This window comes from Hylobates moloch, unplaced genomic scaffold (assembly GCF_009828535.3).
Source record: "Hylobates moloch isolate HMO894 unplaced genomic scaffold, HMol_V3 SCAFFOLD_16, whole genome shotgun sequence".
Classification (NCBI taxonomy): domain Eukaryota; kingdom Metazoa; phylum Chordata; class Mammalia; order Primates; family Hylobatidae; genus Hylobates; species Hylobates moloch.
The window spans coordinates 71806315-71833608 of NW_026652291.1; the positions used below are offsets into that span (position 1 = coordinate 71806315).

General features: G+C 42.6%; 1 protein-coding gene across 3 annotated transcripts in view; it reads left to right on the top strand.

Moving 5' to 3' along the window:
- LOC116484611 (signal recognition particle subunit SRP54) overlaps positions 1 to 27294 on the top strand; it is a 95969-nt gene that overhangs the window by 45969 nt on the left and 22706 nt on the right. The window contains exons 1-3 of one of the 3 annotated variants that reach the window (XM_032179472.2): positions 14904 to 15041; positions 15140 to 15263; positions 21930 to 22103. The exons of 1 other annotated variant lie outside the window; for it this stretch is intronic. In XM_032179472.2, coding sequence (XP_032035363.1) covers positions 15168 to 15263; positions 21930 to 22103 — 270 coding nt within the window. In that variant the 5' untranslated portion in view covers positions 14904 to 15041; positions 15140 to 15167. Of the gene's footprint in view, positions 1 to 14903; positions 15264 to 21929; positions 22104 to 27294 lie in introns of those variants that run through there. One more of the 3 variants, XM_032179471.2, reaches the window with a different exon arrangement.

The following is a 27294-nucleotide window of genomic DNA, read 5'->3' on the forward strand; positions in this document are numbered from 1 at the left end:
CTTTATGGTTAAACATTATCAGTTTATCACACTAAAAACTCAATGGAAAAGCCAATAGATAAATGTCATTTAAAACTATGCCTGGGGCCGAGCACGATGGCTCACGCCTGTAATCCCAGCACTTTGTGAGGCTGAAGTGTGGATCTCTTCAGCCTGGGTGACAGAAGGAGGATCACCTGAGGTCAGGAGTTCAAGACCAGCCTGGCCAACATGGAAACCCGTCTCCACTAAAAATACAAAAGTTAGCTGGGCGTAGTGATGCATGCCTGTAGTCCCAGCTACTCGGGAGGCTGACGCATGAGAATCTCTTGAACCCGGGAGGCGGAGATTGCAGTGAGCCGAGATCGCACCTCTGCACTCCAGCCTGGGTGACAGAGTGAGACTCCGTCTCAAAAGAAAAAAAAAAAAAAAGAAGAGGCCAAGTGTGGTGGCTCATGCCCAGGCTGGTCTGGAACTCCTGAGCTCAAGTGATCCACCTGCCTTGGTCTCCCAAAGTGCTGGGATTACAGGCCTGAGCCACTGCACCCAGCCAATCATTGATTTTTTTTTTTCCTTTTTTGAGATGGAGTCTTGCTTTGTTGCCCAGGCTGGAGTGCAGTGGCACGATCTCGGCTCACTGCAACCTCTGCGTTCCAGGTTCAAGTGATTCTCTGCCTTAGCCTCCTGAGTAGCTGGGATTACAGGCACGTGACAACACACCTGGCTAATTTTTTTTTTTTTTCTTTTTTTTGAGACAGAGTCTCCTCCTGTCGCCCAGGCTGAAGTACAATGGCATGATCTTGGTTCACTGCAACCTCCACCTCCCAGGTTTGAGCAATTCTCCTGCCTCAGCCTCCCTAGTAGCTGGGATAACAGGTGCGCACCACCATGTCTGGCTAATTTTTGTATTTTTAGTAGAGATGGGGTTTCACCATGTTGGCCAGGCTGGTCTCAAACTCCTGACCTCAGGTGATCCACCTGTCTTGGCCTCTCAAAGTTCTGGGATTACAGGCATGAGCCACTGCACCTGGCCAATTTTTGTATTTTTAGTAGAGATGGGGTTTCACCATGTTGGCCATGCTGGTCTTGAACTCATGGCCTCGAGTGATGTGCCCACTCTGTCCTCCCAAAGTGCTGGGATTACAGGCATGAGCCACCATGCTTGGTTTAATCTTTCATTTTTTTAAAGCCATTTTTGTTATGTTTTCTACATACCAAAAATATACTTGAAGAACTTGATATACTTCGATGATAATAGCTAATGTATACATCTTCTAAAGGAAAAATAATTGCAAGTATTAGGTTGTCACTATTATATATTAAAAATAATGACCTGACAGGAGTTCGAGACCAGTCTGACCAACATGGCGAAACCCTGCCTCTATTGAGAGTATAAAAATTAGCTGGCAGACACCTGTAATCTCAGCTACTCGAGAGGCTGGGACAGAGGAGTCGCTTGAACCTGGGAGGCAGAGGTTGCAGTGAGCCAAGATCCTGCCACTGCACTCCAGCCTGCGCGACAAGAGCAAAACTCTTGTCTCAACAACAACAAAAAAAAGAAAGGCCAGGCATGGTGGCTCATGCCTGTAATCCCAGCACTTTGGGAGGCCTAGGCGGGAGGATCATGAGGTCAGGAGTTCGAGACCAGCTTGGCTAACATAGTGAAACCCCGCCTCTACCAAAAATACAAAAGAATTAGCCAGGTATGGTGGCACGCACCTAGTAGTCCCAGCTACTTGGGAGGCTGAGGCAGGAGAATCACTTGAACTCGGGAAGTGGAGGTTGTGGTAAGCTGAGAGTGCGCCACTGCACTCCAGCCTGGGCAATGGAGCAAGACTCCGTCTCAAAAAAAAAAAAATGACCTGAATCTAAAATGAAAGTTAAAAACATAAATCATGAGACCGGAACAAAGTTGATTTGGTTTTTAGTTATCTTGGATTGCTGCATGGTTCATTTGGAACAATGGCTTTTAAATAAATTAAGGAATTGAAAATACTGGAATAATTTATTTATATTATGCCTATTCATTATTGACATCAAGTAGATAATATATATGGTATAACAGTGTATTCTGAATTAGTATGAACTGATCTTCAGCAAGTGATTGATTTCTAGAAGTAAGAATGAAAGAAACAGTTTTTATGGTGCTAATTTTTTATGACTCCTGTTTAAAAAAGATCTTGTCGCCAGTAATCCCAGCACTTTTGGAGGCCGAGGCGGGCGGATCATGAGTTCAGGAGTTCAAGACCAGCCCGGCCAACATGGTGAAACCCCGTGTCTAATAAAAATAAAAAAAATTAGACGGGTGTGGTGGTGGGCACCTGGAATCCCAGCTACTTGAGAGGTTGAGGCAGTAGAGTTGCTTGAACCGGGGAGGCGGAGGTTGCAGTGAGCTGAGATCGGACCACTGCACTCCAGGCTGGGCAACAAAAATGTGAAACTTCATCTCAAAAAAAAGAATGCAATTGAGATTTTCTTGTTAACTTGGGCAAAGGTTTTATATCCCTTTAAAAACTAAAATAAAAAGGTTTTAGCTAGTTTTTCTGCTAGCTGAAGACTAGAATAACCCTGTAGAAAATTATATACCATGTTAAAATGATGTATCTTGTTTTCTGCAGAAATCTTACTAAGCTATAAACATTTGACAACAGAGAAAATACTGTTCTCCAAAGTAGTTTTCTTATTAACTGATACATACTACCTTTTCTAGGTACACGTTTGTGACTCTATTCTCAGGGTATCAATTTTGCATTTTGAGCAAAAAAGGAAATTGAAACCTGTGGCCATAATAACCTTGATGGCTTCAGGCATAGTTTTAAATATTTGTGTGTCTGACACAAACAATATTTTTTAAATATATATGTATATTTTATATCTTTTTCAGAAGCAAAAATAACAATAACAAGACAGGCACAGTGACAAGACATTGACACACACCTGTAGTACCAGCTACTTGTGAGGCTGAGGTGGGCAAATCAGTGAATTGCTTGAGTCCAGGAGTTGGTGGTCACAATGAACTATGATCATTTATGAATAGTTACTGCTGATGAATAGCCACTGCACTCCAGCTTTGGCAACATAGGGAGATCTCAACTAAAAAACAACTGAATGCAGTAGCTCATGCCTGTAATCCCAGCACTTTGGGAGGCTGAGGTGGGCTGATCGCTTGAGCCCAAGAGTTCCAGACCAGCCTGGGCAACATGGTGAAATTCCACTGCTACAAAATACAGAAATTAGGCTGGGTGTGGTGGCTCATACCTGTAAAACCAGCACTTTGGGAGGCCAAGGCGGATGGGTCACTTGAGGTGAGGAGATTGAGACCAGCCTGGCCAATAAGGTGAAACCCTGATTTTACCAAAAATACAAAAATTAGCTGGGCATGGTGGCCGGTGCCTGTAATCTGAGCTACTCAGGAGGCTGAGGCATGAGAATCACTTGAACCTGGGAGGCAGAAGTTGCAGTGAGCCAAGACCACACCACTGCACTCCAGCCTGGGTGACAGAGTGAGACTCTAATATCTAAAAAATAATAATAATAATACAGAAACTAGCCCGGCATAGTGGTGTGCACCTGTAGTCCCAGCTACTTGGGGGACTGAGGCAGGAGGATCGCTTGAGCCTAGGAGGTCAAGGCTGCAGTGAGCCAAAATTGCACCACTGCACTCCAGCCTGGGTGACAGTGAGACCCTGTCTCTAAAAAATAAGTAAATAAATAACTAAAACAAAGGACAACTAAAGGTCTAGGACACTTTGTTCAGCTTCCCTTTATCTTTCTTTTTCTGCTAAAATGAGGAAATTGAAAATGTTCTTTAAAATTCTGATTCCATTAGGTCCTCAAATTGTCATTTTAGTTACAAAAGCTATCCTTCAGTTCTCACAGTTTTTATTCAAGTGATGTTTCACAGCATAAGTACTATATACCTGTATTAATCTGTTTTGATGCTGCTGATAAAGACATACCCAAGACTGGATAATTTGTAATGAAAATGAGGTTTAATGGACTTACAGTTCCAGGTGGCTGAGGAGGCCTCAAAATCATGGTGGAAGGCAAAAGGCACATCTTACATGGTGGCAAGAGAGAATGAGAACCAAGCAAAAGGGGTTTCCCCTTAAAAAACTATCAGTTCTCATGAGACTCATTCACTACCATGAGAACGGTATGGGGGAAACTGCCTCCATGATTCATTTATATACCACCAAGTCCACAGCCAAACCATATCATTCTGCCCCTGGTCCCTCCCAAATATCATGTCCTCACATTTCAAAACCAGACATGCCTTCCCAACAGTCCCTCACAGTCTTAACTCGTTTCAGCATTAACTCAAAAGTCCACAGTCCAAAGCCTCATCTGAGACAAGGCAAGTCCCTTCTACCTCTGAGCCTGTAAAATCAAAAGCAAGTTAGTTACTTCCTAGATACAATGGGGGTACAGGCATTGGGCAAATACAGTCATTGCAAATGGGAGAAATCGGCCAAAACAAAGGGGCTACAGGCCCCATTCAAGTCCGAAATCCAGTGGGGCAGTCAAATCTCAAAGCTCCAAAGTGATCTTTGCCTCCTTTGTCACACATCCATGTCACGCTGGTGTAAGAGGTGGGCTCCCACAGCCTTGGGCAGCTGTGCCCCTTTGGCCTTGCAGGGAACAGCCCCCCTCCCAGCTGCTTTCACAGGCTGGTGTTGTCTGTGGCTTTTCCAGGTGCACAGTGCAAGCAGCTGGTGGATCTACCATTCTGGGGTCTGGAGGATGGTGGCCCTCTTCTCACAGCTCCACTAAGTAGTGCCCCAGTGGGGACTCTTCGGGGGGGCCTCCAACCCCACATTTCCCTTCTGCACTGCCCTAGCAGAGGTTCTCTGTGGGGGCCCTGCTCCTGCAACAATCTTCTGCCTGGACATCCAAGCGTTTTCATATATCCTCTGAAATCTAGGTGCAGGGTCCCAAACCTCAGTTCTTGACTTCTGTGCGCTCATAGGCTCAACATGACGTGGAAGGTGCCAAGGCTTGGTACTTGCATCCTCTGAAGCCGTGGCCTGAGCTGTACTTTGGCACCCTTTAGCCATGGCTACAGTGGCTGTGACACAGGGCACCAGGTCCCAAGGCTGCATATAGCAGGGGGCCCTGAGCCCAGCCCACAAAACCATTTTTTCCTCCTAGGCCTCTGGGCCTGTTATAGGAGGGGCTGCTGCAAAGGTCTCTGACGTGCCCTGGAGACATTTTCCCCACTGTCTTGGTGATTAACATTTGGCTCCTTTTTTTTTTTTTTTTTTTTTTAAGACAGAGTTTCGCTCTTGTTGCCCAGGCTGGAGTGCAATGGCACAATCTCAGCTCACTGCAACCTCTGTCTCCTGGGTTCAAGTGATTCTCCTACCTCAGCCTCCTGAGTAGCTGGGATTCCAGGCACATGCCATCACACCCGGCTAATTTTGTATTTTTAGTAGAGATGGAGTTTCTCCATGTTGGTCAGGCTGGTCTCAAACTCCCAACCTCAGGTGATCTGCCTGCCTAGATACAATGGGGGTACAGGTGGCAAAAGAGAATGAGAACCAAACAAAAGGGGTTTCCCCTTAAAAAACCATCAGTTCTCATGAGACTCATTCACTACTATGAGAACAGTATGGGGGAAACCACCTCCATGAGTCATTTATGAACCGCCTCCATGATTTATTTATATACCACCAGGTCCACAGCCAAACCATATCATTCTGTCCCTGGCCCCTCCCAAATATCATGTCCTCACATTTCAAACCAAATCATGCCTTCCCAAGAGTCCCCCACAGTCTTAACTCATTTCAGCATTAACTCAAAAGTCCACAGTCCAAAGTCTCATCTGGGATTACAGGCGTGAGCCACCACAGCTGGCAGCTCCTCATTACTTATGCAAATTTCTGCAGCCAGCTTGAATTTCTCAGAAAATGGGTTTTTCTTTTCTATCACATAGGCTGCAAATTTTCTGAATTTTTATCCTGTTTCCCTTTTAAAAGGGAATAATTTTAACAGCACCCAAGTCACCTCTTGAATGGTTTGCTGCTTAGAAATTTCTTCCTCCAGAGGCTGGGTGCAGTGGCTCATGCCTGTAATCCCAGCACTTTGGGAGGCTGAGGCTGGCAGATCACGAGGTCAAGAGGGCAAGACCATCCTGGCCAACATGGTGAAACCCCGTCTCTACTAAAAATACAAAAATTAGTTAGGCATGGTGGCATGCGCCTGTAGTCCCAGCTATTTGGGAGGCTGAGGCAGGAGAATCGCTTGAACCCAGGAGGTGGAGGTTGCAGTGAGCTGAGATCATGCCACTGCACTCCAACTTGGGTAACAGAGCGAGACTCCATCTCAAAAAAAAAAAAAAGAAATTTCTTTTGCCAGATACCCTAATTCATCTCCCTCAAATTCAAAGTTCCACAAATCTCCAGGGCAGAGGCAAAATGCTGCCAGTCTTTCTGCTAAAAGATAGCAAGAGTCACGTTTACTCCAGTTCCCAACAAATTCCTCATCTCCATCTGAGACCACCTCAGCCTGGATTTCATTGTCTATGTCATTATCAGCATTTTGGTCAAAGCCATTTAACAAATCTCTAGGAAGTTCCAAACTTTCCTATGTTTTCCTGTCTTATTCTGAGCCCTCCAAACTGTTCCAACCTCTGCCTGTTACCCAGTTCCAAAGTTGCTTACACATTTTTGGGTATCTTTACAGCAGCACTCCACTCTACTAGTACCAGTTTACTGTATTAGTCTGTTTTCATGCTGCTGATAAAGACATACCCAAGACTGGGTAATTTATAATGAAAAAGGTTTAACTGACTCACAGTTCCATGTGGCTGGGGAGGCCTCACAATTATGGTGGAAGGCGAAAGGCACATCTTACACGGTGGTAGACAGGAGAGAATAAGAACCAAGCAAAAGGGGTTTCCCCTTATAAAACCATCGGATCTCATGAGACTTATTTGCTACCATGAGAACAGTATGGGGTAAACTCCCCCATGATTCAATTACCTCCCACCAGGCCCCTCCCACAACACGTGGGAATTATGGGAGCTACAATTCAAGATGAGATTGGGTGGGGACATAGCCAAACCAAATACCAAAATTAAATCCTTTAATAATTTGAACACATTTCCATTTGTTTTTCACTATTGTTAAAATGGACCCCATTTTTTTCATATACTCCCAACTTAGACCACTAGCTAGCTCTAATACCGTACAACATTGAATTCTTCCTGAATTTTATTATAATGTTAAATATATGTAACCATAAAACTAGGTGTAGCTTCCTTAAGCTTACAGTACTCATGTAATTATAAGACAACAACAAATTGAGAAATTAAATATCACAAACTACAAAATGAAGAAAGGGGAAATTAATGCTTTTTTATTTATTAATTTTTTTTTTTTGAGACAGGGTCTTTGCTCTGTCACCCAGGCTGGAGTGCAGTGGTGCCGTCATGGCTCACTGCAACCTTGACCTGGGCTTAGGCAATCCTCCCGCCTCAGTCTCCTGAGTAGTTGGGACTATCAGAGTGTGCCACAACACTCAGCTAATTTTTTATTTTATTTCATTTAGTTTTTTGAGATGGAGTTTTACTGTGTCACCCAGGTTGAAGTGCAGAGGCACGATGTCAGCTCATTGCAACCTCCACCTCCTGGGTTCAAGCAATTCTCCTGCCTCAGCCTCCCAAGTCTGGGACCACAGGCATGTGCCCAGCTAATTTTTGTATTTTTAGTAGAGTGGGTGATTCACGCCTGTAATCCCAGCATTTTGGGAGGCCGAAGTGGGCAGATTACTGAGGTCAGGAGATCAAGACCAGCCTGGCTAACACAGTGAAACCCTGTCTCTACTAAAAATACAAAAATTAGCCAGGTGTGGCATGTGCCTGTAGTCCCAGCTACTTGGGAGGCTGAGGCAGGAGAATTGCTTGAACCTGGGAGGTGGAGGTTGCAGTGAGCCAAGACTGTGCCACTGCACTCCAGCCTGGGGGACAGAGTAAGACTCTGTCTCAAAAAAAAAAAAAAAAAAAAAAAAAAAAAGAGAGAGATGGGTTTTCACTATGTTGGCCAGGCTGGTCTCAAACTCCTGACCTCAAGTGATCCACCTGCCTCGGCCTCCCAGAATGCTGGGATTACAGGCGTGACCCACTGTGCCCGGCCAATTTTTAAATTTTTTGTGAAGACAAGGTCTCACTGTGTTACCCAGGCTGGTCTTGAACTCCCGGGCTCAAGTGATCCTCCTGCCTTGGCCTCCCAGAAGTGCTGGCATTACAGGCATAAGCCATGCCGCCCAGACAGAAATTAACGATTTAAATGTGATAGATGTCAGTGTTCTGAAAGTATCATATTTAATGGTATATAAGATACAAAGGTATATATATATGCCCAATGCTTCACAATTTTCTGGAGAAATTTTTTGGAAAAAATTAAATTCTTTTTATCATGTAATGTGTGTTATATAAACCATTATTTTGTTCAAGTAAATACAGTATGTTACAATGTGAGAGTAAGTCCTAAGTTCTAATATGCAGTAATAATGTACTAATATTATTAGTAATGTGAAATATAGTATCACATAACTAAAAAGAAATATAATGTTATACATGAATATTGATAAACAGGTAGCAAAAAAACCAGGAAATTTGCTGGAGCTAAAGCCCCGTAATATGCATATTAATGTTACAGTAAAATTAATATATTAGTATTTTAGTGAATTTAGAAAATCTAAACAGCAAATCATAATATAAAATAAATTTGAATGAATTTATTTTACAGGTAGCTCTGGTACATATACACATACAAGCAAATATTTCAGTAAAAAATGGAACAAAGTATTGAAAATTAAAATGTGAAGGAATTTCAACTTGATGCTTATGTAGAGTAAAATATTTTAGTATTTGAATACAGAGAGCAGCCAGAGAATTTGAATGAGGTCTAATAAAAACAACCATGTCAGTGAGAATCATGGTTAAATACAATATAATTACTGATCTTCCTCAAGACCTACGAATAGTTATTGATAAATGAATAGTTATTGGTAAAGCCAAGTAAATGATCATATCCAAAACCAGAAGGCCATCATCACAGCTCAAGTCTACATCATTTGATCTCTTTATCACTATCATTCTTTGGATTCACTAGATTAGTCATCATCCTCAAAATTCTGCCCCAAGTTCTAATTACCACGTTCCAAACATTTAGGGGTTACATGACGCTTGAACCTAGTACCTTCTTTGCTTTTGAGCCATGAGTTGTAGGAATGATGACTTTACACCTCACATGCTGGGGATTAATTTAAACTTTACCTCTAAGTCAGTTGGGTAGCCTTTGGCTTATTTTTGTAGCTAATTTTGTAGTTAATGGATGCACTGTGAAATCTTGCTACGATAGTTTTCCTCCACACTTTGCCACTAGGAGTAGGTAGGTACTCAGTTTTCAGTAATTGCTTACCTAAGACCCTAAGCCCTATGTCTCTTGTACTGGCCTTTATCTGTAATATGGGCATATTTAATACAATATAATTTTTGGAGTTTTTTTTTTTTTTTTTTGAGACGGAGTCTTGCTCTGTCGCCCAGGCTGGAGTGCAGTGGTGCGATCTCGGCTCGCTGCAAGTTCCGCCTCCCGGGTTCACGCCATTCTCCTGCCTCAGCCTCCCGAGTAGCTGGGACTACAAGCACCCGCCACCATGCCCAGCTAATTTTTTGTATTTTTGGTAGAGATGGGATTTCACCGTGTTCGCCAGAATGGTCTTCATCTCCTGACTTCGTAATCCGCCCGCCTTGGCTTCCCAAAGTTCTGGGATTACAGGTGTGAGCCACCTCACCCGGCCAATTTTTGGAGTCTTTTAAAGTAAAAATATGCCTTGTAAGCTGGTAACTATGTTACATTTCCTTTTATTAATGTGGTGCTGACTGCCATATAGGTTCTTTTGATTTTGGCATGCATATGCTACTTTTTGCAGTCCTTTCACTACGTTTTTCTCTCTTCATTTGAAGAGCATGTTACATCTTTTAGCTTCGCTTGGCTTAAAAGATTCTCTCATTAGCCTAACACAGTGCATTGTTGGTACCACTTGGATCATAAGTGGAAAAACAGCCAAGAAATTGCACAGTAATACTTGTTTGTAAGAGGGATGATTCAGTTGAATCTGACACTAAGAAACTCCCCTACCTGAGGTCTGAGATTCCTCTGACATTGCTGCATATAGGCTTTTCCTTTGCAGCCTGTGACTGTGGACTATTTTTCTTAAGCAAGACATGCTAAAGTTTTGTGAGCCTTTTTCCAGAGAGAGGTCTCATATCTGCATCAAGTGAGAACATGTAATGTCTGCATATTTCCATATTTCAGGAATCATGTTTGCTTGTGTTTTATGCTTTTATATAGAAAGGGAAACTTGTTCCTCAGTGACCCAAAAGAGGTAGGAATTGTTATTGGATATCATCATTGGCCCACGCTTTCTGACCTTGGGAAATCAATTAAGGGGTTCATAATCTCAATTCTGTCAGAATTGGTACAAGAAATAGCTGCATGTTTCTTGACATTCCACTTGGTAGGAAATAAGAATGTGAAACTCTTCAGTTGATGTGTGTCCCTTGTTTTTTTTGCAATTTCCTTCTTACTGTGTTAAAAAAAAGTATGATCTTGCTCTGAGAGATGAGGCATTCTTAATCATTATCTTTAAAGATCAATAATATAATCCTTTCAAGGATTATGTCTTTATTATAATAAAGATAATTTGTCTTTAACAGAATCAATAATATAATCCCTTAAAGGATTATATCTTTGCCGGGCGCAGTGGCTCACACCTGTAATCCCAGCACTTTGGGTGGCCAAGGTGGAAGGATCACCAGGTCAGCAGCTCGAGACCAGTCTGGCCAACATAGTGAAACCCCATCTCTACTAAAAGTACAAAAAATAAGCTGGGTGTGGTGGTGTGCACCTGTAATCCCAGCTACTCGGGAGGCTGAGGCAGGAGAATCACGTGAACCCGGGAGGCAGAGGTTGCAGTGAGCCAAGATCGCACCATTGCACCCCACCTCAGGTGACAGTGCAAGACTCTATCTAAAAAAAAAAAAAGGATTATATCTTTATATTTGTTACAGATTCTTATCAGAAGACACTCAGGGTTCTACAGATTTTAGATGAAGATGCACAGCTCTCCAACATTAAAATTACTGAGTCTAGGCATAGTGTACAAAGAAAGCTAGTTATTTTATGCCTAATACCATACAGAAAATTCTAGGCCGGGCATGGTGGCTCACACCCGTAATTCCAGCACTTTGGAAGGCTGAGGCGGGTGGATCACTTGAGGCCAGGAGTTTGAGACCACCCTGGCCAACATGGTGAAACCCCGTTTCTGGTAAAAATACAAAAATTAGCTGGGTGTGGTGATGTGTGCCTGTAGTCCCAGCTTGGGACCTGAGGTGGGAGGATCACTTGAGCCTAGGAGATCGAGGCTGCAGTGAACCAAGAGCACGCCACTGCAATCCAGCCTGGGTGACAGAGTGAGACTGTCTCAAAAAAAAAAAAAAGAAAATTTTGGTGGTTGGATATCACTGGTATATTCTCACCACACACACACACACACACACACACACACACACACACACAAACACAAAACCTGACCAAATTTTAATTAACAAAACAAAACCTTACATAACATCAAATCTAAAAATTCACTTGGTATTTTCATCTGCTTCTTACATATAGAGCTTTAAAGCTTACTAAAAGACTTTTAAAAAGAAACATACTTTACTCATTTCCATCCAAATCTTCCAAATAACATACTCACCTTTGGTGTGGAAATGTCTTGCCTTCCTAACACTTACTGGCCTTGTATTTTTTTGACATTTTCATTCTCAATGGGGCGGAATGGCTAAGTGTGTAGGTAGTGGAATCAGAATGCCTGGGTTTCAATCCTGGCTCTGCTGCTTACCAGCTGTGTCATTGGAGCAAGTTGCTTAACCTCTCTTTGTTTCCTCATCTATAACATGTTGGTAGTTACAGTAATATATCAGAATTGTTGTGAGGAATAAGAGTTAATACAAAGAAAGCAAAGTACCTGGCATATTGTGCTCCATAAGTGAAACCACTACCATGATTTTAATAACTTCTTCAGCCTGGGCAACATGGCGAAACCTCATCTCTACAAAAAATATAAAAATTAGCCAGGTGTGATGGCGCATGCCAGCTACTCAGGAGGCCGAGGTGGGAGGATCGTCTGAGTCTGCAGTGAGCCATAATTGTGCCACTGCACTCCAGCCTGGGTGATACAGTAAGGCCCTGTCTCAAAAAAAAAAAAAAATTCTTTATGCTTAGACTGAACCTAAAATGCATTTTTATTTTTATCATCTTTTTTTCTTGTGCATTATTTTTGGTAAAAATATATTGTCCTGTTTGATGGATAACTTAAAAAATATTCTCTATCAAAGTATATATATGTAGCTATGTTAAAACCCTAAGAATGTCTTGTTTATTTGATGAACACTCCTGGTTATCAAATTTTATTCAGATTTATTTTCCCAGCCTTACGCAGAAATGGTTCAATCCAAATTTACCTTTTTAGCTCTATATGTATCATTAAATGATAAATTTAGACCACATTGTTTTCAAGTAGATAAATTATCGTAATACTTGAATTTATTTTTGTCATAGTGATACAATTTATGTTACAAAGTGAAAGAAGGAAAAATTTGGCACATTGCCTTGGTGCCCTACTTTTGGTTGAGCTATAACAGTTTGGAAATAATGACAAAAATATAAATGCCCCAAATAAAACCACTAGAATTTCTATGCTTTTATGTTGCTTTGAGTTGTTGATTTGTTTTGTTTTTGTTTTTTTGAGACGGAGTCTCGCTCTGTCGCCCAGGCTGGAGTGCGGTGGTGCAATCTCGGCTCACTGCAAGCTCCGCCTCCCGGGTTCACGCCATCCTCCTGCCTCAGCCTCCCGAGTAGCTGGGACTACAGGCACCTGCCACCATGCCCGGCTAATTTTTTGTATTTTTAGTAGAGACAGGGTTTCACAGTGTTAACCAAGATGGTCTCGATCTCCTGACCTCGTGATCCACCCGCCTCAGCCTCCCAAAGTGCTGGGATTACAGGCCTGAGCCACTGTGCCCAGCCCGAGTTGTTGATTTGTAATAAACTGCTCTTCAATTGCATATTTGTGTTAAAAATAACTTTTTAGGAAATACTTCCAGTTCATGTTAGAATATAACTTGTACTTTGAATTTTCAGTAAACTAAGAAATACATTTGTAAACCGCAAAAATATATTCTGCTTTGGCAATGAAAATTGTAATTTGAGGCCAGGCGTGGTGGCTCACGCCTGTAATCCCAGCACTTTGGGAGGCTGAGGTGGGTGGATCATCTGAGGTCAGAAGTTCGATAGTAGCCTGGCCAACATGGTGAAACCCAGTCTCTACTAATAATACAAAAATTAGCCGGGCGTGGTAGTGCACAACTGTAATCTCAGCTACTCGGGAGGCTGAGGTGGGAGAATTGCTTGAACCCGGGAGGCGGATGTTGCAGTGCGCCAAGATTGTGCCACTGCACTCCAGCGTGGGCAAGACCCCATCTTAAAAAAAAAAAAAAAGAAAAAGAAAATTGTAATTTGATATTTAATTGCCAATTTGGAAAATAAAATCATGCATTTATAAATATTCCACAAATTTTTAGTAATAAAGATTGTTGATTGCCCTGCTTGCCAGTAAGAAGGAAGAGATTTTGAATACATATAATGCAGAACTGTGTTGTTTATGAATGCCAATTCATGAAGTCTTAACAATTGGTTCTTTATTTTTGTTTTCAATTTATGGCCGAGTTTGGTTTTGCTGTTTTGGACTGTCTCAACTCCCTGCTGATGCCACCATACAGAGTCAGATCATGTACTAACTTGTTTACTTCAGCAGCAACCTAACTTGATTTTATTACCAGGATACAGAGCAATATGGATTTCCAACTAGTTTTTAAGGTGTAGATAGTTTTCAAATGATTATTTGTTTTTAAATTTTTTGGTTTTGTTTTTCCGTTCCAGTTATACATGGGATAGGAAGTGTACAATAACATTAGGCAGAGGGTAAGGAGAAGAACTTTGGCACAGAAGAGAAAGGAATATTTAATATTTGGGCCTGCTGTTGCTATGATGAAAAACATTTACAAGGTCATACAACTTTAGGGAGCATTTCTGAATTGAGACTAGTATGAAAATGGAATTTAAAGTATCAAATGAAGCCTCCCATAGCCAAAATAATGTATGTTTTGGTTTTGACCCCTACATACTTGTGAAAACTTTCACGCTAAAACAACAATAAACCATTTACCGGCAGAACCTCAGACTTGTTTGATGTTGAAGTCATGCAGTAATTGCATGATTTTTTACTTTGGTTGAACATTGCGAAAGACGGAAAAAATCTGGGACGCCCCCTCTAACATAAGCACACGACTTCAAGACACAGATAAAACATTCCTTACATTTGTCAAGATGGAAGCTTACTACTGCCCTTTGCTCTCCTTCAGGTCTTTTCACTTAACACTTTCTACAGTTATACTTAAGTATTTCAGACAAGAGTAAGCAAATATCACGCCTGGGGTTCTTCTTTCGAGGGTATTTTGGCTGGACTGTCACCCACGTTAGGAATGGAAAGTGCAGCACGAGTCGTACATTTTACATTTTTCAGCAACCACATCCCATCACTAGCCTTTGAAGTACAACGACACAGCTGTCTTCATTTCACAAGTGCGGAAACCGAGGTCCTGCGGGGGTGACTGCCCCGGACGCAGCTGGTGAGGGGCTGCGCCGAGGTCGAGACGCCAGGCTTCAGGTACACGTACCAGGAATGACGTCACAGGCGGTGCCAGGCGGGGATCCACCAGCTCTGGAAGCTTGCTTGGCCGGAAGCGACGCCCCGCAAGGCCCCGCCCCGCCCCGCCTCGCCCGCGCGAGCCGGTAGTTGCGCCTCCCAGACTGCAGTCTTGGGAGTACGGAGCCCGGCGGGCTAGGCGAGGCGTGGGCTGGCCCCGCCCCTCAGGCCGGCGAGTCCCCTTCCCAGAAACTTGGCTAGGCACGGCGCGAGGCGGGGCGCTGCGGGTGAGTCCCACTTCCCGACAGCCTGGCTCGGCCAGCGACTGGGCGGGGAGACCAAGGATGGAAGTGGGCTTACCGGCCATTACCCTCTTTCTCACCAGCGCCAGCAGCCCTGTGGTGGCGACGACGATGGACCAGGAGCCAGTGGGCCGTGTGGAACGAGGAGAAGCCGTCGCAGCCTCGGGAGCTGCGGCCGCCGCGGCATTCGGGGAATCTGCGGGGCAGGTAGGTGGGGCCGCCGAGGCTGACGTCCGGGGAGCCGAGCCGCCTCCTTGCCTTCTCCGCGGGCCGCTCTTTTAGCCTGCCCGGCCGTCCTCCGAGCGGGCCGCCCCAGCTTTGGAGTTCCTCCTCACTGTACCCCTGTTTCTGCTCAGTGAGACCAGCTTGTGGGAAGGAGGGCCCCCCGCCTCACTCGCCAATCTCTTGGTTGGCAGCACAGCAGACTTGGGCGGCCTCGGGTTCCTGGGGTGATAGTCCAGCTTCTGGTCTACCAGAGGAAGAAGGAAGGCGTGTCCCCCAGAGGCTGTCCTTGCAGTAGCTGGAAGCCAGGTGAGGGCGGCTTCAACCATTTCTCAGTCTCTTCTGGTGCGAGCGCGCCTGCCTTGGCATCTGCCCTTTGCTTGGCATATGCCAAACGTTTATCGGCTTTAATTCACTGAATCCTTACAGTAACCACTCGAGGTGGGTGTTAGCCCCATTTCACCCCCGAGGCAACTAAGGTTCCGAGCTGCGCTGTCCAGCAGAAATTGAATGCAAGCTGCATTGAAAATTGTAATTTAAAATTTTCCAGTAGGCACGTTTTAAAAAAGTGAAACCGATATTAATTTTAATAGCATATCTTATTTAACCTAATTTATCAAGACAATTTCAACCTAAAATTACTATGAAAGTTATTAATGAAGTATTTGCATTCTCTTTTGGAGTCTTTTCTAAGTCTTTTAAATCCTGGGTGCATTTTACACGCACAGCATATCGCAGTTCTGGCTGACCACATTTTAAGTGCGCATTAGCCACATGTGGCTAGTGGTTACTGTATTGGACAGCGCTGGTTTAGAGAGTTAAAGTTTCTTGCAACTTTTCAGTATTAGACAAAAAGACACTTAGGGAGGCCAAGGTGGGTGGATCACCTGAGGTCAGGAGTTCGAGACCAGTCTGGCCAACATGGTGAAACCCCTTCTCTACTAAAAATACAAAAATTAGCTGGGCGTGGTGGCGCTCGCCTGTAGTCCCAGCTACTCGGGAGGCTGAGGCAGGAGAATCGCTTGAACCGTGGAGGTGGAGGTTGCAGTGAGCCGAGATCACGCCACTGCACTCCAGGCTGGAGACAGAGCGAGACTGTCTCAAAACAACAACAACAACAAAAAACCCTTGAGTTGCTCATGTGTGTAACTCTTCCTATCCTCCATGAGAATGAAGCTTTTTCAGTAGCTTCATTTTTGAAACTAAGTACCTGAATGTTAGTAAGACATTTCCCCCAAACTGTGAGTATATCTCTGTGTATCTCTTATAGTATAAGATGTCGTTTGCATTAACAAAAGCTTATCCAGCCTGGGCAACAGAGCAAGAACCCATCTTTTAAATAAAAAACTAAAAAAACTCCAAAAACAACACAACTTTCCCACATACCAGACTCTATATGGAATTTGTTTTTTTCCTCCTACTTAAGAAGGGGATTCAGGGGACAACATGAATTGATAAGGAAGCCACGTCATTTTCAGTTGAGTTAAGACCTGTTGTTGGCAAGTGCACTTACACTTAACCTTTGAGTCCATGGTGCTTGATGTTTTTCAATTTGATTTTTCCTGTTGTTACTAGAATTGTTTTTTTAAAATCACTACCTCCGCCCTGGATCTAATAGCAAAGTAAACACACCTGTACTTATGTACCAGCTAAATGTTGTTTGAAGTGCGAGGCTCTTTGATTTGGGTTACTGATATTATGTTGTTTTCACATTCTTGGTTAACAAATAACTACTTAAACAGTAAAGAAGGCTGTAGAACAAAAGATAAAAATTCACAGAAATACCCCACCACCACCCTTTCTTCATGTTCTCATTCCCCAAAGGTAACTATTAAGTTTTGGTGTAGTCTGTCTGGAATTTTATCATTCAATATTATATATTTCTTATATATTATATATATTATTAAATATTAAATATCTCTTCTTTCTCGTTAAACACCAATGAGTTCCGTTTTCTGATTTGCCCTTTGTGCTTTTGGATTCACATTCCTGAATCAGAAACATCTTTGGGAACTCCAGTTCTGTGCCCAGGGGGTTGAGCACAGTAAGAGGGAAGAAGCCAGGGAAGTGGACATCTCAGGAGAGGGAGAGGCCGCTATCTTACACTTCTTCCCAAGTTTGGCAGAACTAAAAAGTCCCTAGTGCAATGTAGGGAAAGGGAGTAAGAGATAGGAGATAGGGTCTAGAATTAGGCCTCCAAACAGGCCATCCAGTACCTGTTGTGACATTCTTTTTTTTTTTTTTTTTAAGACGGAGTCTCACTCTGTGGCCCAGGCTGGAGTGCAGTGGTGTGATCTCGGCTCACTGCAACCTCCGCCTTCCGGGTTCACGCAATTCTCTTGCTTCAGCCTCCTGAGTAGCTAGGACTACAGGCACGCGCCACCACGTCTGGCTAATTTTCGTATTTTTAGTAGAGGTGGGGTTTCACCATCTTGGTCAGGCTGGTCTTGAACTCCCGACCTCGTGATCCACCTGCCGCCTTGGCCTCCCAAAGTGCTGGGATTACAGGGGTGAGCCACCGCACCCGGCCTCCTGTTGTGACATTCTATCCAGCAGCTTCTCTGAATAGACTTTTAACCAGAATCTCAGCCTTGATGTTTTTAAAGGAGTTAAAATTTCAGTACCACTCAGTGATTGACTTATTTGGCACCTCTGTTACCAAGCACTTACTATGTGCCAGGAACTCTAGGCTGAAAGATATAGCAGTACCTACCCCCATGTTGCTAATAGCCTAGTTGGGGAAGATGACAAAGAATAAATTCCAAGCATAGTATGTGTTTTAAAGAAGTCTGGGTGCCGTGGGAGTATATACAAAAAATTGCCATTAAAACCAGATCCTGAGCTGGGCGGGGTGGCTCATGCCTATAATCCCAGCACTTTGGAAGGCTGAGGCGAGTGGATCACGAGGTCTGGAGTTCGAGACCAGCCTGGCCAACGTGATGAAACCCCCATCTCTACTAAAAATAGAAAAATTAGCTGGGTATTGTGGCTCACGCCTGTAGTCCCAGCTACTTGGGAGGCTGAGGCAGGAGAATCGCTGAAACCCAGGAGGTAGAGGTTGCAGTGAGCCAAGGTCGCACCACTGCACTCCAGCCTGGATGACAGAGCAAGACCCCTTTTCAAAAAAGAAAAAAACAGATCCTGAGAATAAAGATAAGCACATTTATAGTTTGGTTAACTATAAAATGGAGTAAAATGTTAATTGACATGGTACCTCATAATTTCCTGGTGTTATGAAACTATCAGATCTTTGGGGTTTGTTATGGAATTTGCATAATTGGCAGTGAAATTTTTCTTACTTGCAGATTTATAAAATGAAGCATTTGGAAAATTCACAGTGTAACTTTTTTTGTTTTGTGAAACAGAATCTCACTCTGTTGCCCAGGCTGAAGTGCATGGCACGATCTCGGCTCACTGCAACCTCCACCTCCAGGGTTCAAGCGATTCTCCTGCCTCAGCCTCCTGTGTAGCTGGGATTATAGGCACGCTCCACCGCGCCCGGCTAATTTTTGTATTTTTTTAGTAGAGGTGGGGTTTCACCATGTTAGCCAGGGTGGTCTCACACCCCTGACTTCAAGTTATCTGCCCGCCTCGGTCTCCCAAAGTGCTGGGATTACAGGCGTGAGCCACCGTGCCCAGCCATGTGTAAATTTTATTTGTAATTATTGGATTTCTGGTTCAAGTTGATGTTTGAAAAATAAAAAAAAAGAAAAATCTTTTAAAAATATAATTATTGGGAATTTTGTATCAAATGATTTTCTGGTTGGTTTTACCTGTTAGTGCTTCCTTCATTGCCCCCCACCCCCACCTCCCAAGTAGAGGTTGGAATCATTATCCCTAATCTGAAATACTCTAAAATCTGAAGCTTTTTGAGCACTGACATTCCTTCCTTTGCCTGTGTCATAGAAGGAAAAAATTAAGCCAATGAGAGATTGCTAGAGGGAGCAGTGAGAAGCCTCTACTGTCTTGGGGGTGGGATAGGGTGGGGCATGGTGGTATACTGTGAAGGATCTGAGCTCTCTATTCACTGACTGGAGCTGTTGCATTGACATTAGATCCATCCAGTTAGTAGGATGACTGGAGATCTAACTTAGCTCATCTATCTTTCCTTTGCATAGGAAATTAAGGGATCCAAAAAGCTGAGTCATGGTCCAAAAGGAAACGTTGATCTCAGGACAACCATAGCCAAATTTTATCTCAAGGGTAAACATGAGACTGGGTAGGGATGGCTATCAGTGCCTGGGGATTGGTAGGGGTTGGGGGTGGGTAGAAGAAATGTGTCCTGGGTTAACTACTTGTTTATTTTTTTCATGGACACAATAAATGACCTGATCTTCCCTTGTTAAGGGCTGGGATTTGTTTGAACCCTCAGGACAGACTAGAAAGAATTGTGACTTTTTTTCATGTTAATACATAGATAGCCTATGTTACCAAATTTTATTTTTTAAATAGTTTATTATTTTTATTTTTTAAGATGGAGTCTCGCTCTGTCACCCAGACTGGAGTGCAGTGGCACGATCTCAGCTCACTGCAGCTGCCACCTCCTGGGTTCAAGTGATTCTCATTCCTCAACTTCCCGAGTAGCTGGGACTACAGGTGCGTGCCACCACGCCCAGCTAATTTTTGTTTTTTTAAGTGGAGACAGGGTTTCACCATGTTGGCCGGGCTGGTCTCCAACTCCTGACATCAGGTTATCCACCTGCCTTGGCCCCCTAAATTGCTGCCATTATAGGCCTGAGCCACGGCACCCAGCCTTATTTTTTTGAGACAGTCTGACTCTGTTGCCCAGGCTTGAGTGCAGTGGTGCGATCTCGGCTCACTGCAACATCCACCTCCTGGGTTCAAGTGATTCTCATGCCTCAGCCTCCCAAGTAGCTGGAATTACAGACGTGTACCACCATGCCTAGCTGATTTTTGTATTTTTAGTAAAGATGGGATTTTGCCATGTTGGCCAGCCTGGTCTCGAACTCCTGACCTCATGTGATCCTCCTGCCTCAGCCTCCCAAAGTGCTGGGATTACAGGCGTGAGCCACCACTCCTAGCCTGTTACCAAATTTTCATGATCTGCAGTTCAAATCCTGGCTAATGACTAAACTTACCTTTGAGAGGTAAAAGGCAGAGAAGAATCGTATCTGTTTTCTAAGAAGGACCTTAGAAGATTAAGATGAAACAATATATAAAAATAAAGTAGCTTATACTTGCATAACTGGGCAGTTCACTGTTTTTATCAGTATAATACTTTTTTTGCAATAGCAATTCAAAGAGCTTTTCCAGTGGTTGAACAGCAGTCACAGGTTTAAATTATATTTGCTTATAACCACAAGAATCTTTATAGAGAACAAAATGTTTGTACTCTGGACTATCCTAGAGAATTCTATGAACATAGACTCTAATCATGACAGTACTGTAGTCCTGTATATGCAAAAAGAATAAAAGGCCTCCTTTGACTACTCCCTGGTCTGCTCCTTCTCCCCCATCTTAGTTTCTATTCATAGAGTAACCACTGTTGCAGATTTTTCTTCACAATTGTATGTACTGTATCTTTTTGAAATCTGGAAGTTTAAACTTCAGGCAGTTTTCTTTTTTTTTATTTTTTCGAGATAGAGTCTTGCTGTGTTGCCCAGACTGGAGTGCAGTGGCATGATCTCGGCTCACTGCAAGCTCCGCCTTCCAGGTTCACGCCATTCTCCTGCCTCAGCCTCCCAAGTAGCTGGGACTACAGGCGCCTGCCACTGCGCCCAGCTAATTTTTTGTATTTTTAGTAGAGACGGAGTTTCACCGTGGTCTCGATCTCCTGACCTTGTGATCCGCCCACCTCGGCCTCCCAAAATGCTGGGATTACAGGTGTGAGCCACCGCACCTGGCCCAACTTCAGGCAGTTTTCTTAGGAGTTTAAACTTGAGGCAAGAGGACAATGAAAAGAAGCTCTTCACCATCTCCCACTATATATATATATATATATATATATATGGTGTAAATATATAGGAGTAAAATTTGTATTAGAATTCCAGCTCAGGCACAGTGACGTATGCTTGTAATCCTAAAACTTTGGGAGGCTGAGGTAGGAGGATTGCTTAAGGCCAGTAGTTGGAGACCAGCCTGGGCAACATAGCCAGACACTGTCCCTATAGAAAAAAAAATTAGCCAAGTGTGGTGGCATGCTCCTATAGTCCCAGGTACTCAGGAGGTGGACACAAAAGGATCACTTGAGGCCAGGAATTTGAGATTGCAGTGAGCCATGATTGCACCATTGCTCTCCAGCCTAGGCAACAGCCAGACCCTGTCTGGGGGAAAAAAAAATTCCATAGACTACTAAAGTTTAAGAACTTGTGAAATCTTTTTACTATCAGAAATCTCTTTTGTTACATATGTATTACTGGCCAAGACATCTGGAAGTTCAGAGATAGAACATTGATAATCTGCTTTCCAGATTTGGTTTACAAATGGTGGGTTTTATTTGGTCTGCCGTAGTCTTGCCACTGTACTCCAGCCTGAGCAACAGAGTGAGACCCTGTCTCAGAACAAACCAAAACTGCTTAAAGATTTGTTTGTTTCTTTACTACAATAAACCTACCAAAAGTTTTTCACGTGTAATGAAAGAAAATTAATCTCACTTGAAACTCTCATTTTCTTAAAATATCGTTGATATAGATGAGTAACGAAAGAGGCTTTGAAAATGTAGAACTGGGAGTCATAGGAAAAAAGAAGAAAGTCCCAAGGAGAGTCATCCACTTTGTTAGTGGCGAAACAATGGAAGAATACAGCACAGATGAAGATGAAGTTGATGGCCTGGAGAAGAAAGATGTTTTGCCTACTGTTGATCCGGTAGGTTTCATATTGATGATTCTTTCCTCAGTGGGCTTTGTTTTGATTTATTTTTTTTCCCTAAACATTGAGTGGAAGGGACCTTTTGAGGTTTAAATCAACTATATTCTTATTATAAAATATTATGTATGGTGATTTTGATAGAAGATAATATTTTTACATGATATGGATGGAAACATTTCCAGCATTTCAGTAGCCTGAAACAGCTTGTTTTTCAGTGTTAGAGTACTGTGTTAGTATGGATAGATTTAAGATTGATCAGCCGGGCGCAGTGGCTCACACCTGTAATCCCAGCACTTTGGGAGGCTGAAGTGGGTGGATCACCTGAGGTCAGGAGTTTGAGACCAGCCTGGCCACCATGGCGAAACACCATCTCTACTAAAAATACAAAAAATTAGCTGGATGTATTGGGGGACACCTGTAATCCCAGCTACTTGGGAGGCTGAGACAGGAGAATTGCTTGAATCTGGGAGGCAGAGGTTGCAGTGAACCAAGATCGCGCCATTGCACTCCAGCCTGGGGGACAGAGCGAGACTCTGTCTCAAAAAAAAGATTTATCTTACTAAATTGAGTGCTTGAATCCCAGTACCTTTGATTTAAGGACTGTACTACCATGATAGTTTCCACTCAAAACTTAGGGAGTTGTCAGCTTTTTAAAATATTGCCTCAACAGGAGAATGGCACGAACCCGGGAGGCGGAGCTTACAGTGAGCCGAGATCGCGCCACTGCACTACAGCCTGGGCAACCGAGTGAGACTCCATCTCCAAAACAAAACAAAACAAAACAAAACAAAACAAAACAAAGTTTGCCTCAAGTTTTGATTGGAAGATAAGAATATACATTTCTGAACTTTGTATGCCTTATCAACTAACTTGGAGAATTTCTAAATTATACAAGATGTGACTATACAATTATGAGACTAGCTATATATTTATGGAGAAATTTTTATTTATTTATAAAGAAATGCCCTTCAAGTAATTACTTTGAGAATCCAGGTAATCATATTTACTGACTTTCTAACAGGTACTATTTTAAGCAGTGGGTGATATAAATTTCTGCTCTCATGTACTAGTGAGAAGACAGGCAGTAAATGCATACGTACTATAATTATCAGGCTATGAAAAGTGCTATAAAGAAAATTAAGCATAGTAACAGAATAGAGAATTGTTTATATTTGATTTTAAAAATGTTATTCCTTTTCGTCAGATTTGACTTTAAATATTTGGCTATTAGAAAATCATGCTGGGCGTGGTGGCTGACACCTGTAATCCCAGCACTTTGGGAGGCCAAGGTGGGCAGATCACCTGAGGTCAGGAGTTCAAGACCAGCCTGACCAACATGGAGAAACCCCATCTCTACTAAAAATACAAAAAAATTAGCCAGGCATGGTGGCGCATGCCTGTAATCTCAGCTACCGGGGAGGCTGAGGCAGGAGAATTGCTTGAACCCAGGAGGCAAAGGTTGCAGTGAGCCAAGATCGCGCCACTGCACTCCAGCCAGGGCAACAAGAGCAAAACTTGGTCTCAAAAAATAAAAAAAATAAAAAATCATAAGCAGGCCAGGAGCAGTGGCTCACGCCTGTAATCGCAGCACTTTGGGAGGCCGAGGTGGGTGGATCACCTGAAGTCAGGAGTTTGAGACCAGCCTGGCCAACATGGTGAAACCGTGTCTCTACTAAAAATATAAAAAATTAGGCAGGCGTGATGGCAGGTGCCTGTAATCCCAGCTACTCAGGAGGCTGAGGCAGGAGAATCGCTTCAACCTGGGAAGCAGAGGTTGCAGTGAGCTGAGATCGTGCCATTGTACTCCAGCCTGGTCAACAAGGGTGAAATTCCATCTAAAAATATATATATATATATCAGATTTTCTACACATAAAATATTCAAAGGATTATACCATATACTCTGAAGGTAGTTCCAAATGCAGGTATAATATTAAAGAGGTATTTCATGCAATGAAATAATTGTTGGAATAAATGTCTTCTTTTTAATTACTTTGAAGGGTTAATTCATGTTTATCTGTATATATTTATGTGTATTTGCTTATGTTTTTAAAAGTCATTGTCTCAAAAGGTGGCCTATGTTTACCTAGAAGCAGAATAAACATAGTTATAAAAAGAATATATCTATTACTTTACTAAAGATTTACACCTTTTTTAAACCTTTGAGATACAGTTTACATACCATATAATTCAACCATTTATATTTTACAATGTAGTGATTTTAATTATTCACAGATAATTATGTATGGATATATATGGTACAACCGTTGCCATAGTCAATTTTAGTACATTTACATCACCTCAAAAGAAACTTGACGTTCTTATCAGAGTAAGTGAAAGATAAGTAAATAAAAAGAAACCACATACCTTTTAGCCATCACCCCGATCCTCCATCCCACCTGCCACCACTAATCTACTTTCTGTGCATAGATTTTCCTATTTTATATGAATGGACTCATCTGTGGTCTTTCACGTATCATAATGTTTTTAAGGTTCATTTATGTTATAGCATGTGTTACTACTTCATTCCTTTTTATGGTCAAGTAATCCATCATGTGAATATATTATACATTTTATTTATCCATTTGTAGCTGTTGGACATTTAGGTTGTTTCTGCCTCTGTTTTGAGATGAGTCTGGCTCTGTCGTCCAGGCTGGAGTGCAGTGGCACGATTTTGGCTCACTGCAACCTCTGCCTCCCCAGTTTAAGCAACTTTCCTGCCTCAGCCTCCCAAGTAGCTGGGACTACGGGAACGCACCACCACACTCAGCTAATTTTTGTATTTTTAGTAGAGATATGCTTTCACTATGTTGGCCAGGCCGGTCTTGAACTCCTGACCTCAAGTGATCTGCCCACCTCAGCTTCTCAAAGTGCTGGGATTACAGGCGTGAGCCACTGCGCCCAGCTAACTATTTTTCATTTTTGTTTTTTGAGATAGAGTCTCACTCTGTCACCCAGGCTGGAGTGCGGTGGTGTGATCTTGGCTCACTGCAACCTCTGCCTCCTGGGTTCAAGCAATTCTCCTGCTTCAGCCTCCCAAGTAGCTGGGACTACTGGCACATGCCACAAAGTCTGGCTAATTTTTTTTGTATTTTTAGTAGAGATGGGGTTTCAACATGTTGGTCAGGCTGGTCTTGAATTCCTGACCTCAAATGATCCCCCGTCTCAGCCTCCCAAAGTGCTAGGATTACAGGTGTGAGCCAGCGCCTGGCCTTAATTATTTTTTAAATGTTCGGAAGACTTCAGCTGTGAAGCCTCCTTGGCTTTTCTTTGTGGGTAGTTTTTTTGATTACTAATTCAGTCTCTTCACTTGCTATAGGGCTATTAAGATTGTTCCCTTTTGAGTCAGTTGTGTATGAGTTTGTGTCTTTCTAGGAATTTGTCCATTTTATCTGTTATCTTATTTATTGGCATACAGTAGTATTTCATTATAATTCTTTTTATTTTTCATAAGGTTGATTTTCCTTTTCATTTTGGATTCTAGTAATTTTGGGCGTTTACTCTTTCTTTTTGGTCAATCTAGCTAAATGTTTGCCAATTTTGATTGGTCTTCCATGAGAACCACCTTTTGGTTTCATGATTTTCTTTGTTGTTTTTCTATTCTCTATTAATTTCTGCTCTTGCCTGTATTATTTCCTTCCTCTGTTTGCTTTAGGTGTAGTTTGTGTTTCATTTTCCAGTGTCCTAGGGCAGAAGTCTAGGTTATTGCTAGGTTTCTTAATTGGTCATTTACGAATACAAGTTTCCCTTTAAGTACTGCCTTAGTTTTATTCCACAAATTTTTGTTGTTGTTCTTGTTGTTTACAAATGGGGTCCTGCCATATTGCCTAGGCTGGCTTTGAACTCATGGGCTCAAGCGGTCCTCCTGCTTCAGCCTCACAAGTAGTAGGGTTTACAGATGTGCACCACCATGCCCAGCTTTCCATAAGTTTTGGTATGTTATACCTTCTTTTTTTTGAGACGGAGTCTCACTCTGTCGCCCAGGCTGGAGTGCAGTGGCATGATCTTGGCTCACTGCAACCTCTGCCTCTTGGGTTCAAGCAATTCTCTTGCCTCAGCTTCCCGAGTAGTTGGGATTACAGGCGCACGCCACCATGCCAAATTAATTTTTTGTATTTTTAGTAGAGACGGTTTCACCACGTTGGCCAGGCTGATCTCAAACTCCTGACCTAGGTGATCTGCCTGCCTCGGCCTCCCAAAGTGCTGCGATTATAGGTGTGAGCTACTGCGCTCAGCCTATACCTTCATTTTTATTTAAAGTATTTTCTTTTTTTCCTTTTGGTTTTCTTCCTTGACCCATTGGTTATTTAGAAGTACGTTGTTTACTTCCCACGTATTTGTGAGTTTGTCTATTTATTTCCTTTTATTGATTTCTGATTTCACTCCATTCTGATCAGAGAACATACTTTATATTATTTGGCCCTTTAAATGTATTGACATTTGTTTTATAGCCTGCCTAGTAGGTGGTCTGTCTTAGAGAATGTTCCATATGTACTTGAGAAGAATGTATATTCTGTTGTTGTTGAAAGTGTTCTATAGTTGTCTGTGAGGTCTAATTGATTTTATAGTATTGTTCAAGCTTTCTGTTTCCTTCCTGATCGTCTGCCCAGTTGTCCTATTTATTATCATTATTATTATTTTTCGAGACAGAGTTTCACTCTTGTTGCCAAGGCTGGAGTGCAGTGGCACGATTTCAGCTCACTGGAACCTCTGCCTCCCAGGTTCAAGTGATTCTCGTGCTTTAGCCTCCCGTGTAGCTGAGATTACAGGCGTGCGCCTGGCTAAGTTTTGTATTTTTAGTAGAGACGGGGTTTCACCATGTTGGCCAGGATGGTCTCGATCTCTTGACCTCATGATCCGCCCACCTTGGCCTCCCAAAGAGCTGGTATTACAGGTGTGAGCCACCGTGCCCAGCCCCTATTTATTATTAAAAATGAGATATTGCAGTCTTCAACTATTATTGTTGAATTGTCTATTTCTCCCTCCCTTTCTGTCAGATTTGTTTCATGTACTTTGGTGCTCTGTTATTAAATTAACTGCATATGTATTTATAATTTCGTATCTTCCTGATAGATTGACCCTTTTATCATTATAAAATGTCCTTCTTTATCTCTAGTTATGTTTTTTGTTTTCAAGTCTATTTTAGGTCTGGCATGGTGGCTCATGCCTGTAATCCCAGCATTTTGGGA